This window comes from Micromesistius poutassou (assembly GCF_964030765.1).
Source record: "Micromesistius poutassou genome assembly, chromosome: 1".
NCBI classification, from domain to species: domain Eukaryota; kingdom Metazoa; phylum Chordata; class Actinopteri; order Gadiformes; family Gadidae; genus Micromesistius; species Micromesistius poutassou.
Genome location: NC_140271.1, coordinates 2,923,354 through 2,936,438, shown reverse-complemented (window position 1 = coordinate 2,936,438; position 13,085 = coordinate 2,923,354). Strand labels below are relative to the sequence as shown.

At 40.5% G+C, this 13,085-nt stretch overlaps 3 protein-coding genes across 3 annotated transcripts; 1 reads left to right on the top strand and 2 right to left on the bottom strand.

Moving 5' to 3' along the window:
* Nucleotides 1-594: 594 nt before the first annotated feature.
* mrm2 (mitochondrial rRNA methyltransferase 2) lies at nucleotides 595-1,564 on the bottom strand. Its single transcript, XM_084488936.1, has 2 exons — nucleotides 1,194-1,564; nucleotides 595-1,045 (listed from the first exon to the last, which is right to left on the bottom strand). Exons 1-2 carry the CDS (start codon nucleotides 1,492-1,494, stop codon nucleotides 618-620), a joined length of 729 nt encoding a protein of 242 aa, XP_084345062.1. The 5' UTR covers nucleotides 1,495-1,564; the 3' UTR covers nucleotides 595-617.
* Nucleotides 1,565-1,898: 334 nt separating this feature from the next.
* On the top strand, nucleotides 1,899-3,320 carry nudt1 (nudix (nucleoside diphosphate linked moiety X)-type motif 1). Its single transcript, XM_084488714.1, has 4 exons — nucleotides 1,899-1,953; nucleotides 2,045-2,201; nucleotides 2,286-2,431; nucleotides 3,037-3,320. Exons 2-4 carry the CDS (start codon nucleotides 2,050-2,052, stop codon nucleotides 3,207-3,209), a joined length of 471 nt encoding a protein of 156 aa, XP_084344840.1. The 5' UTR covers nucleotides 1,899-1,953; nucleotides 2,045-2,049; the 3' UTR covers nucleotides 3,210-3,320.
* A 239-nt stretch (nucleotides 3,321-3,559) lies between these two features.
* snx8a (sorting nexin 8a) lies at nucleotides 3,560-12,776 on the bottom strand. Its single transcript, XM_084488356.1, has 13 exons — nucleotides 12,725-12,776; nucleotides 12,130-12,257; nucleotides 11,631-11,760; nucleotides 10,296-10,486; nucleotides 10,047-10,167; nucleotides 8,811-8,947; nucleotides 8,564-8,644; nucleotides 8,243-8,403; nucleotides 7,841-7,970; nucleotides 7,688-7,756; nucleotides 7,033-7,182; nucleotides 6,402-6,551; nucleotides 3,560-4,528 (listed from the first exon to the last, which is right to left on the bottom strand). Exons 1-13 carry the CDS (start codon nucleotides 12,744-12,746, stop codon nucleotides 4,451-4,453), a joined length of 1,548 nt encoding a protein of 515 aa, XP_084344482.1. The 5' UTR covers nucleotides 12,747-12,776; the 3' UTR covers nucleotides 3,560-4,450.
* Between the last annotated feature and the right edge of the window lie 309 nt (nucleotides 12,777-13,085).

The following is a 13,085-nucleotide window of genomic DNA, read 5'->3' as shown; positions in this document are numbered from 1 at the left end:
TTAAATTCAGATAGTTTCATATTCCACTGAACCTCATATATATAGTGAGATAGCGCGGTATTTTCTTACAGCTAGGAGTCAAAAATCAAAAAGTAACAGCATTGTGGATTGGCTTTCAAGGTTGCACATGGGTCTTTTATGCACTCCATTTACTGTTAATAGGAGACTGATTACATCTTTCTACATGATTGACTGTCGTTTATTAGCATAATCTGTATTGGAAAATTACTTTTTTATAAAACAAATACCCTATTGACTTTAGGGTATTGACTTGAGAATGGAAACACTCTGGGCAAACAATAACTTTGCTGGTGCACGGGTTTCATTGTGCTCTTGAGAAATCGGCTTCTGATTATTATTCTTGCATGGGCTGATATTGCATTAGTTAGTCTTTATAGTGTTCACATCGCAGTAACAAAAACCAGAAGCTGGCCGAGGAACTATTGTCAGGATGGTATTCTAAGTCACAACAGTGCCATCTTCTGGTAGAAATGTGTATTATGTTAACAATAGTGGACAGCGTTGCAATAATAGATGAAGAGTAGGCCTATAGTGATAATAAAAATAGTTCAGGGGAAAATGTATAGTCAAAAGATTTTATTGCATTACAAAACTCATTACTTTATTCTTTTGTACATTTGCCCAAGGAAATACTTCTCAGCTGATTCCTTCCTGCTTGCCTTTGGCTTTAGAGACCGGACACTGCCAAACACAGCAGAGAGTCTATTCTGAAGCGTTTGAGCCAGGAAGCCGTCCCAATATTTGCAAACCAGAGAGCCGCCAGGTTGTAGGATCTTCTCACTTAGGTCAATCAGTGTCAAACACATGGTGATGAGTTTCTCTTTATCCATATCTTTACATCCACTGGCGTTGGGTGCCATGTCACTGAGGATGACATCAGCCTTAGCGTTGGGCAGCAGGTCTTGCAGCCTGGCGTGTGTGAAGGGGTCAGTTATGTCGTGACTGGAAAGGAAGTGCGCGCCATCTAGAGGTGCTATGTTCAGAAGGTCAACCCCAATCACCGTACCACGGGGCAGCTCTGCATCTGGGATATAAGGAACATTGGTTTGTGCCTTATTCGTGCAATCGCGACATGTGTCCTACTGCATATAACACACGGCAGCTGAATGGGTTCGGCTTTTTAAAAGACGAGAATGAAAGAATTAAGTGAAAGGGTGAAAAGTAACACTCACTTGCTCCAGTTGAATTAACCCTCTGTACCGCGATCTGACTCCATGCACCCGGCGCTGCCCCACAATCTATGACATTGTCTCCCGGTTTCAAAAGTCTGTATTTGTCAACGATTTCCAAAAGCTTGAAGGCACTTCTACATCGGTAATTGTGGACGCGAGATGCCTTCACATATGGGTCATTTAGTTGCCGCACTAGCCAGTTTTGGTCAGAGGTAGTCTTGCCTTTCAGGTTATGTGGGGTCTTTCTCATAAAGGCTAGTGTGGTATGCAGATATCTTTTTGGAAAACTTGAATATTGCATACTTGGCTAGGAAACGTCATTTATCGCTATAGGTCATTTAGCATCAAGCAAGGTAAATTACGCGTGCACACTGCGCACTACAACCACAACATATAAATTGGTTGTAGACAAAAAGAGTCCCCCTTCCCTGAGCGCACTGAATGAATAGTTCCTACCTAGCAGCACACAATCGTTTTTTGTTGAGCAAAGACATATGGTCGAAGGTACAATATACAAAACACTAAACACGTATATGTAGTCGAATTCTAAGTTGTAAATACAAGCCATTACTCTCTGCTGTGCCGTTTCACTCATTATGAACAAGCCACTCCGTTTTAAGTCGAGCATGCTTGAATGTAACACGTCTGGTCTGCATTGGATGCAGCATGATAACAGTCTTCTGCATCAGTAGTCTAGGAAGTCACCGCGTGGCCCTGTTGTGATCATACGTATCGATCCCCTGAAAGGTTGCGCTGACTGGTAAACACAATGTTCCATAAGAAAACATGCCGCTAAGCATGATGCACACCATTTTAATGTTTAAAACGCTTTTGTTGCGCTTTCCCTATAGGTGAAATGGCAACCTCCAAACTACTAACCCTGGTTATTGTGAACCAGCCTGGGCGAGTTTTGCTTGGCATGAAGAAGCGAGGTTTTGGGGCAGGGAAATGGAATGGTTTTGGGGGCAAAGTTGAGACAGGAGAGACCATTGAAGATGGTGCCAGGCGGTATGTGTGTGTGTGTGTGTATGTATTTTTTTTTTATGTGATAAATGTTATCCTGAACTTCATTAACTTCTATTTATTTTTTAGGGAACTGAAAGAAGAAAGTGGTCTGGAAGTGGACGTCCTTGAGAAGATTGGAAATATCAAATTTGAATTTGTTGGCGAAAAAGAACTGCTTGATGTGCATATTTTCAGGTCGGACTCCTATAATGGAGAACCAACAGAATCTGATGGTATGACGTTCTACACAAATATATATATTAGAAACATAAACATATAATGAACAATATAGATAAAGGTCCATTGTGACAATCACAAACAGAAGAAAGTAATCAAGTACTTTAAAGCCAGCATTTTTTCTATTCCATAATGCAATCTAAAGCAAATATTTAACTTCACTAAATTTATCTTGAAAATACTGATTTTAAGTTTCACCACACTGCTATTTCATTCAAGCAACACACACAGTGCGTGCTTGGACCATCAACAGCGAAGCGAAACCAACCGGTTATTACGTTAATAATACAATGGGTCTTAACATGAAGATAGTTCAGGTCATGATAACGGGAGCTTTTGTTCCTTAATAACTATACATTGTTTTGCGACATGTCTACTTCAATTCTCAAGTAGGCTATAAGTAGTGATTATCCTCCTAGATTCTACTCCCATCAACATTTTCTAGTTATTTTTCTTGAAGCCGCATTTTTCAGTTCACTCATAGTCCAAAATAAGGATGTTTATGTTAACCTTTCTTTAGCAGTAGCTATCTAACTCAGGCTGAAAATGATTGTGTCATTGTCTTTTTAGGACTGATTATTCTCTTTTTCTCTCACACCAGAGATGCGGCCTCAGTGGTTTGATATTGACAAAATACCGTTCAGCCTGATGTGGGCAGACGATATCCTCTGGTTTCCACTCATGTTACAAGGGAAGAAATTTCTCGGCTATTTCAAGTTCCAGGGTCAAGACAAGATCCTGAGCCACACATTGGATGAGGTAGAGGACCTCTGAGTGAGCACCCAATGGTGGTCTGGATAACGTTACCCACGGATGGCCTCATAATGGAGCAAACCTTTATTTAGTTTGTTTAGGGTTACAGTTTCTGTATTATACACTTTGAGAGTAAACATTATGTGAGCTAAATTTCTTCCACATACTTTTGTTTTAACACTCACAGAACGAAAATGTTCAAACCCTTATTGTAAATATATCTTGAGCATAATAAACGTTTTATAGATCTTTATACGTCACAATTTTCCACTTTGCCTCCATATCCTCAATCATCCAACCATCATTAAACAATAATTTTATTTACCTTCATTAACTCTTAAACCAAACATCTGTGCAAAAAGTATTAGCTACAGTCATGCGAGTGAATCATAGTGTAATACATATAGCTTCAGAATCAGACAGGACAAATCCCTTTGACATAGCTTAGAAATGATGTTCCATAGAAAAATCTGTACACATGTTTCAATACCATAAATGGAATAAGGTATTAATACACAAAATGATTTATCTTGCCCTGTTATCACAGCCAGCGATAGACAATACAGTGAGTGAGAACACATTTTGGTAAAAATTGTTGGAATGAATGTCAACAGCCCATTGTTAAAAATATGTACAAAATAGAAAATATAATTTCATCAGGTAAATGATATGAATACCACTTGTGTTTGACAAATACCTGCAAGTTTTATGTCTGTTTATGAAAAATATATTTCAGTTAAATTCATATATTCTGAATATAACCATGTGTTTTCCAGTTAGTCAGATGTAAAAGGCCATTGGCAAATATGTTCCCATGCAAATATGATTACATACATGGCCAGCTCAAGATAAAAAGGCACCTATTCCACTTTTGTGCAATTTATCTTGGGTGTACTTTGTAAAGTATTTACACATTTGGCTCATAAGAGAATGGAATGAACAAAATATATCTGACTTCTACCCTTAATTAAAATGTACAGGGTTTTTCTTCTCATCAGCTTTTGCATGTTTTACAGTGATATGTAAAAGAAAAAAATATACATTTCTTATATTACTTTAGTCAGTTTTCAGTTTCAAGGCAATACAGTAACAACAAAAACCTTGCATATGATTATGTTGCAAAAATAATTTGCAATATAGAACACTGGATACTTTCTCTTTTTAGCAAAAGTTTAATGCTGGGTTACGTCTTCTTTTAGCTTGCAGCGATAAGGACTTGTCAGTTTATGATTTGCATGAACAGCCCGTTGTAGATTGGCGGTTTAAAACGGTGGCTGAATCCCATTATTGCTGAAGAGAAATCCAAGTTTAGGCTGAAGATCGTTCCACACTTCACCCATCTAGACAGAAAGCAAGAAAGATAAGTTACTTATTATGACAGTTATGCCATTAAAAAAGTGCTGAATGTACATTGAAAGTTCTCCTTGAAATAATCATTACTCAACAGTTACTAAACTTTTCCAAATATTGACTTGATGTTAGAGCTTGTTTTACACAAGTAGTAGCCTCTACAATACCATACAAAGTGTTAACTTTTAAAAGAGGCCAATTTGTAAAAGCAAAAAAAACGAATGGGCTTGTACATCAGAAAGCCTCCAGGGATGTTTTGAGAGGACTCAAGAGAGTTGTAGTATTGTTGTATAATTGTAATGCAAGAAAATATTACTTCACCCATCTCGTCTCGCATGAGCCTCACTGTGGCAGTATCAAACAACAATGTCTCTCCATAAGGACCAATCATTTCACGATTCTTTACTGAACAATGACCAAACAATCATTACTTAAAACACAATAACTAACATTCCAATGCTACTATTCTTCCAATGTGGAGTCATTACCATGTGACGTTACAACGTACCGTAATTTCCCTGACTATAAGCCACGGTTTATACACAAATTTTCAATAATTCCGTAAGCTATGCGGCTTATGTATGGGTGCGGCCAATACAAAACAATTTCTAAAAATCACTAAAAAAGATTGCATATCTGAAAGCCTCCAGCGGCGTCCCATCCATCATGCCCAATTCTCATTACCATTCTTCCCTGAGTGATCTCGTCTTTGTTTGGGACTAGATTTCCGTTTGAACTTCTGTATTCATTTAGTCTACTAGAATAGGGTTGATGAGGTAGACTATTAGACGCTCGGGGATAATAGTTTTGCAAGTTTTCAAAGTGTCTGGAAATTCATGCGCATGCAGTGTAGCGCATGCATGACCATGAAATCTGATTATTAAAGCATTCTAAACTATTTATGGGGTGATGCCGTCTGTGCAGCCAGGGTTCGGGTGTGTTAAATTTGTCCATCGGGGAACACCGCGTCAACTCCTCTAATGCTGACGTTTAAAATAAATCGGCAACGATTTACCTTGATCTTCAACTGTAGCCTTGCTGAACTCACTGCATCCTCGCTGTCTTTATTCCTTTTTTCCAGATTCACATGGCGGTCTTATCATGGTAAACTAGCTCATTGTCAGGTGTTTAACAGCGACACGCACTCGGAGACAGTTAAGAAAGACCGGTCCTGTAGCTGCTTGGGTTTAATGTGTGGGTTTAATGTGCTCTCGCCGCTCTCCTGCACAAAAATGCATGAGTGCCAAGCAGTAGGCGGTCTTAACGTTAACGTTAAGGGGAAAAAGAAAGTTCAAGTTTAACATCAATTTGCAGTGACCACTTGGCTGAAGGGTTTTATATGCCTATTCATTACATAATAGGCCATTGGAAACTTGTGTGGCCTATATATGGGTGCGGCTTATGCTTATACATCAATTAAAGGCTTGCGGTTTATCCACGATGCGCTCTATATGTGGGAAATGACGGTACAAGCCCTATAAATGGTATTCAAAAAAAAAAAACATCCAACCTCCACTAACAATACAGTAATAATTAGAACTAGGGATAGACTGATATGGGTTTTTTATGGCCGATGCTGATACCGTTTTTTTTTTCATCAGCCTTAGCCGATGGCCGATATGGGCTGCAGATTTTCTTGAGCCGATATTTTGAGCCAATACTGCTTTTGCTCCCTTACTTTATCATAAAAATGACACAATGATAACAAATGTTACAAGCCTAATTAAAAAAAGGAACATTTATTGAACTGTCTGTAAATCATGCCAGGAAAAAAACGGCCAATGGCCGATACACGTAAAAACCGCGGCCGATATATCAGTCGTTCACTGATTAGAACAGGTTGTTATTTTCAGTAGGCCTTACCTCTGTGTGTCCTTGGACCTGGGACTTGACGAAGGCCCCCAGGATGTGGTAGGTCATGGGCAGGTAGGTGAAGATGAGCTGGGTCTCTTGGTGGAGGCAGAACAGGGAGAAGTAGTTGCGCAGTTCCATGGTCTGGATAGCGTTTTCTTGCTGTGATCGGAGGAGACGATGATTGTATTGATCATGGATGATCAGGGCTATCCCAGTGTATGAAGCAATGTGTGCGATCAAGTAATCTCGGAACCAGCATGTTATTATAATTGTTTGTACATATTGTAAAGGTTTTTTGTGAGACTAGTGATCCAGGAGCAAAGACTGCATAATCAGATTAGAACTTTTTTTAGGTCTTCAGCCTCATAACCGACTCGTGAAGGGCACGCTCCATCTTACAATACAATTACAACATTGAATTGATATGTTATAATTAATATTAGTATTGCTTCATTACCTACATATTCCATGAATCTGGCATTAGCTATAAATAACTAAAAATAAAAATAAACAAAATAACCACGCAAATTGCTCAGCCTGACGACAAAGCTAGAGGACCGCACCTACTCACATGTCAATACCCTTGACCGACTAAAAAGAAGAGGCTTCGATTACAGTGGGCGCAAAAGGAGAGAATCACCTGAACGATGCGGGACTCCAGCTGCTCCACAGACACCTGCTCCTTGGATTGCGCGGTGGCGCTCATCATCTGCCTCTTCATCACGCTGTACTTCTGCAGGGCTCTCTGGTGCTCGTGGAGAACGCCCTTCTCGTGCCGCTCACACAGGTCCTGCACAGCATCACCACCATGGAGACGGCTCTCCGTTTATTACACCGTTTTGTTGAATACTTGATTGTGATTGGTCAATCACGGCAATCTACGGTCTGTTGTTTCGTAACAGCAGACCGCTGTCGATGAATGACGGTTGCTATGGACGCAGTTCCAACCGTTTAATCTAAAGGACTATATATTTGAGCGGAAGCAATATAATCGTTTGTCATTTTATTTTGTGATCAGAGACTTGATATCTTTAGTAAGTGGCGTGTAATAAGTGGGATAATCCATCATTATTTGCGAAAATAAACCCGACAGGGTGATGCAGGACTCAAGGGGTGCATTATCCCTTACTTATTCACTCAAGATACATGCGTTCTTTAATCCAGGATTAAAGAACTGATCGGGTGGATGCAGATTGAGGTTATTATTGATTTGATTGATAAACATTTAATCAAATATAAAGAACGCCTACCAGGTGGCATGTTATATTGTGTAGTGTAGCAATGATTGTACTTACTCTGTAGGACTGCAGCAAATCCAGAAAGAAATTCAGCTTTTCCACCACGTCGTCTTCCTCCCTCCGCCCCTGAAGACATTGGCATTGAGAAGGTTGGTCCTTGGCAAAAGTTTTGCAAAAAGGTGCTTGAAAGACGCAGACGCAGATTTTCACCTGTTGAGCGGCTTTGTCCGACAGCAATGCAAACTCTACAGAGAGGCCTTTGAGAGACTTCCTCAGGGTCGCCCAGGTGCTCTGAGAGGACGCCAGGGGGGGAATCGATGAGGCATCTGAGCCCAGCGTACTTTGAAAACAAGAGAGGAATTTTGATTTTGGTCATATGAAGTAGACGCTTCTGTCCAGAATGACTTGCATTGAATTCAGATTCATGCCGTTAAGGGGAAGGTATATATGTATATATGGATTAGTCATTTTGCTCAAGGATGCCTTGAGGTAGCTTATGTAGGTTAGGGATTTAACCCAGTACCCATTCACTTCTCCTACAACTACACATCCAGGAGTAAAAAACATAAATGCACTAAAAGTGTAGCACAACAAAAAAATCTTGTGATATACCTGAGTTCTCGGCCAAACATGAGCAAATCGGTTGCGTTCTCCTTAGAGCGCTCAGCCATTTTCTCAGCTCTGTCTCGCAGCTTGTGGAAGCTGTTGTGGATGTTTCTTATCAACTCTCTGCTGGCTGAGAATTGGTTCTGGATGTCAGTGGGAAGATATTCCTAAAATAACCACGGAAACCAAACTGTTAGTTTGTCATTAGTCTAGTCCTGTTAAAAAAAATACATACAACTATATTATTCATTTTCATTCATTTGTTTGAAATGCATTTGTTTGAAACAAACATTTGAAATAGCTCATTGTACAGAACAGCACGCACACCTTCGCCTGGGTTGCAATCCGGTTTGTGATGAACTCGTCGCCCATTCTCTTGTAGGCGTCACGTAGTTTGATTTGGACGTCCTGTTGCACAAAAGATAAGGAGCCATCGGAATGTGACACACGTTTTCTTTGGCTGATTGTCCTGATAACACCCATTTCCCAACTCTACCACATCCCCCCCAAACCGCCTCCCCAAAACAAATAACCATGGACGCAACCCGACGCGTGCTCAAGGGAGCTTGCATACCGATCCGTTGAAGACGAGGAAGATCTTCACCAGTTCGTCGTCCGCGGAAAACGGGTGGCGCGCCACCAGGTTGAGGAAGCGGCCCAGAGCCCGCCGCCGCCCCTCGATGAACTCTCGCTCCGAGATAGAAGTCAGGACTGTGGGTGGAAAGAACTAGAATGATTATGATGCAAATCAAAAAGTATTCATCAGTATCAACAGTGGAACATGAGGAGAATGAAATACAGTTGGGACAGATGGGCTCACATACCAGCTGATTTATAAATACATCAAAAGGCATCTCACAATGCCGTTGAGATATTGCCGCTGTATATTTTATAGTAAGGAACGCTGTCAGAATGGAATTGCCTTAAGTATTAAAATGCAGTGCTTCAATGATTATTTGTCATAGCCTGAAGGCAGAATATGACTTTATAATCTGCTGTTATATAACAGAGCATTGATCTCGGCCCAAAATGACAAACAGAAGTAACACATGTTACTGATGACAAATGGAAAAACCAAAGCATGTGTCGAGATAAAGTGAGAAATGTTTTCCATACAATTAACTTTCACTTAACTTTAACAGTCATCAAATCAACAGAATGTAAAAACAATACATTTTGTCTACAATAATTTCTGTCACATAAGATCAATCAATACCAGCTGCAAGTGTTTACATCTGCTTGGAATGCTAATTTGAATGTTGAAAGCTGTATCTTCTGCCAGAATTTTCTCAAAATATAATCATACTTATCGAATGCACATACTGTCTGAAATGTGCCATCCTCATCTGTGAATAACTACAATTACATACTCCAACACAAATGTCAATTAATTCCTTCTGCCATCTGTGCACCAGAAAAAGTAATAGCCCACATATTTGCACTTGCACACAACAGCATACATACAGTACATCAACCTGCAAGTCTGTCAACACACTTTATCTGTATACATTGTTCTATAATTGGTTGCATCTATTCCACAGCATTATTTCTCATATCTTATTTATTGACATCTCTATTCCAGTTCTGCTTTTGTTCCGGAAATTAATTTCTCTTTACAGGATCACAAGGGATTTAATCATTTCCGAAGTAATCCGAAGGAAATTCAACCAAAATCCCACAGAATTTGTGATAGGAATGGCTTTTTGAAAATGACTACTATGAAAAAGTTGACATAAGGTTGCATTTTGGAAATAAAGAATAAAACGTGTTTTATAAAATAGAAATAAAAACAGAATAGCTTGGGACAAACCTCCTTTTAACATCCTCTTCGGTGGAAGGGCCGGCACCATTCTGTAGGCAAATCTTTGCACCAGCAGCTCATGAAAGACGTCAAAATCACTGTAGCGCCTGTAAACAGATATCTTGTGATGCTGTGGAGGCAGACACAAAAATGTATATTAAACACTTTGATCGTGACGACAAACAAAAACATGGCCTTTTTTATTGACAATCATTTTCCCATGAGATTAATACATTTTAAAAAAATAATAAAACTTGCCTGGCTGGTGACCTGGTACTCCACGTGTTTGAGGAACAGGCCCTTCTTCTCGGGGATCAGCTCGACCTGAACGCAGTCCCGGACCAGCAGCTTATCCAGGCTGTGAGCCACCGTGAGCGGGTCATCTGGGGTCGGCTGCATCCTCAGCGCGCCCAGGTCCTTGGGCTCACCGAGCTGGGGCTTTGGCAGCTCTGTGTCCAGGCAGACACAGACAAAGGGGCCATGTCATGCCGTGATGAATTGAACGAGCAAAACGCTAAAGTGACACTATTAATGAAAACTTGCTGATGTGTGTAAGAGTGAGTGAGTGAGCTAGTGTTTGTGTGGCTATCACGTAATCATAAGCTGTATCAAATCAATTAATATATGCACAACACACCGGTTCTAAGAGGTTCGATCAACTTTTGCTTAGGTTTTTGTGACCATATAGTACAACTGAAGGCCCAGGAGTGAAGGTCAAGTTGTGTTCCAAACCAAACTGGTCAGAACGGAAGCTGTGGCTGACTTTGTGCTCTCTTCACCAATAGACCCGCCTGTACAGTCATAGTTCAGACACCGGTTGCTTCTGAGTCATGTTAAAACCATGCAACCAATGCAAAGTCCAATTAAATCATGAGAAGTAATGTAATGTTGTTGCCAATGAAAATCGGCCAAACATGCGTATGCACACACACACACACACACACACACACACACACACACACACACACACACACACACACACACACACACACACACACACACACACACACACACAGCCAGTAAAAAGAGAAACAACAATATATTGGTTTCAGTACAGTAAGGATGTTCATAGAACAAGTGCCAAGCACTTACAATTGTGAGGTCAACCCATTCCCCGTATTCAACAAAGATAGGTAGTATAGTGTGGAAGTCAGCCGCCATTTTAACAACACCTGGAATAGCACAGTGTGCCTCAATTTCAGTGAGTTAAAATAACCCCGGGCCAGGACACCATATAATAGCTACCTCTATATAGAAACACAAACAAGAGCAACTGGTTCCTCTCTTTTAAACCCACAATAGCACTTATATATACCAACTGCTTAAAATAAGACAGGCTTTTTATTGCACCAAAAAGTTATGGTAGGATATGGGCCCACTCATTTCTCATACAGTCATTTGACCAGTTAAACAGTCAGGTAGTCTAGATAAACGTCTGGATCAGAATAATGCAAACATATTCTGTACGTGTTGATACAATAATTTTGATTCGATAAAAGCCGTAAAATATGGAGACGTTGATGAGTGACAGAGCTAATCATTAACCCATGTTTTTACTGCTGTCCCGGCCTGAAGAAGTGTGCTGTCACCGACCTTGTATGCAGTTCTCCAGGAGCTTCGGACTCGGCTGCTTCCCTTGCTGTGCGAGAGCAATCAAGGCCAGTGCTTTATAGAGGGACAACTTGCTCAGAAAGCCTCCCGTCGAATCAACGTGCTCAGCAATCTGCCGTCGCAAAAAAATCAAGCGCATATAATAAAGTTCGAGAGGTCAAGGTTTATACATAACACCAACCGAGGTTTAGCCATGACTTCAATACATTTTACACAGTGATATACTTATGTAAATGTTGAAAAAACGCTAGTAGGCCTATAAAAACAAGTCACATGAAGCAAAGATGATGACATTCGTGAAAAACCACGCCAATATTGGAAATATGACGCAATTAGGAAACAATTGTATGTCAGAATATTTTCTGACATGCAAATCTTTAATCGACTGGATTCTTTCTGAAAGAGGCTAAATGAAAATAGATTAAGAACAACATTGCCAATTGTATGTTTATCAGAGTCCATCGGGGTGCGTTGTTCCCACCTGTCCTATCGCAGCCTTCTGGAGATCCGTCCTGTCGAGTAACCTCTGAAACACCTCCACCTGCACCCTCTCATCCGTTCTACATCGGATGGCTTCATACACTTCCCTGTAGTACGGGGGTACGGACCCTGCAAACCAAACCAAAATCCCCCCGAAAGATCTTTGAAATCACGTTGTTTCAGTCGCACACAGATCGAGCGTCGGACTACCATGGTGACACATTTACGTGCGCACATAATAATTAATTGAGACATGTTGTTTGTCAAACTGTATCCTAAATCATAACGTGGATCACCGACAGAAATACACGTCTGTAAACAAAACCAAAAAAGAGAGGCGAAACCCTACACGCATTTAGTTAACGACTTGCCTATGCATCTTTATAAAGTAGCCTACACAATTTGCCATGCAATAATCATTTAAACTTACATAAGTGAGTTCCACTGAAAAGTACACCACGTTCTGCCAAGTCAACGCCGTGCTTTCAGTCGGCGTCTGACTAGGCTTTACACGTTTTGGCAAACCAAATGCAACTTAAAAAGAAGTTGACGTTAAAACAGTGTGTCGCTGGACACCGCTGAGATTTCGTACATACCTTCATTGATCTCTCCTGCCATGGCTCAGCTTGTCATGTGAGCGCCACAGCACCCCCATGTGATTTCCTGAAGAAAGTAGAAAAAAAAGAAAAACGTATTCTTCCTTCCTTAAAGTAGTAGTGATTCCCAGAGACAGGCAGAGGCAACACGTCCACAGAAATAATGCCATGCCCCATCGCTGCGTAGTGACTTAACGAATGTGTCATGAATGTGTTATATGTTGTAGAAAAACAAAGCTTTACGTTTGAATCTAACGGTTTAGAATAACACGTGTGTATGTCTAAGTATAGTGCACCTTATAACTCGGGATATCAGAAAGGGTAAATGTCTGCTCATTTATCATTGTACGCTGGTAGGCCT

Excerpts from the sequence above, each read along its gene's own strand:
- snx8a (XM_084488356.1), bottom strand. The coding sequence starts at position 12,746 with ATGGCAGGAGAGATCAATGAAG. Across the intron at positions 8,404-8,563 it reads GGATTGCAACCCAGGCGAAG|GAATATCTTCCCACTGACAT; the intron begins GTGTGCGTGCTG and ends TGGTTATTTTAG. Across the intron at positions 4,529-6,401 it reads AGGTCCAAGGACACACAGAG|ATGGGTGAAGTGTGGAACGA; the intron begins GTAAGGCCTACT and ends CTTTCTGTCTAG.
- mrm2 (XM_084488936.1), bottom strand. The coding sequence starts at position 1,494 with ATGCAATATTCAAGTTTTCCAAAAAGATATCTGCATACCACACTAGCC. Across the intron at positions 1,046-1,193 it reads GGTTAATTCAACTGGAGCAA|ATGCAGAGCTGCCCCGTGGT; the intron begins GTGAGTGTTACT and ends CTTATATCCCAG.
- nudt1 (XM_084488714.1), top strand. The coding sequence starts at position 2,050 with ATGGCAACCTCCAAACTACTAACCCTGGTTATTGTGAACCAGCCTGGG. Across the intron at positions 2,202-2,285 it reads ATTGAAGATGGTGCCAGGCG|GGAACTGAAAGAAGAAAGTG; the intron begins GTATGTGTGTGT and ends TTTATTTTTTAG. Across the intron at positions 2,432-3,036 it reads AGAACCAACAGAATCTGATG|AGATGCGGCCTCAGTGGTTT; the intron begins GTATGACGTTCT and ends CTCTCACACCAG.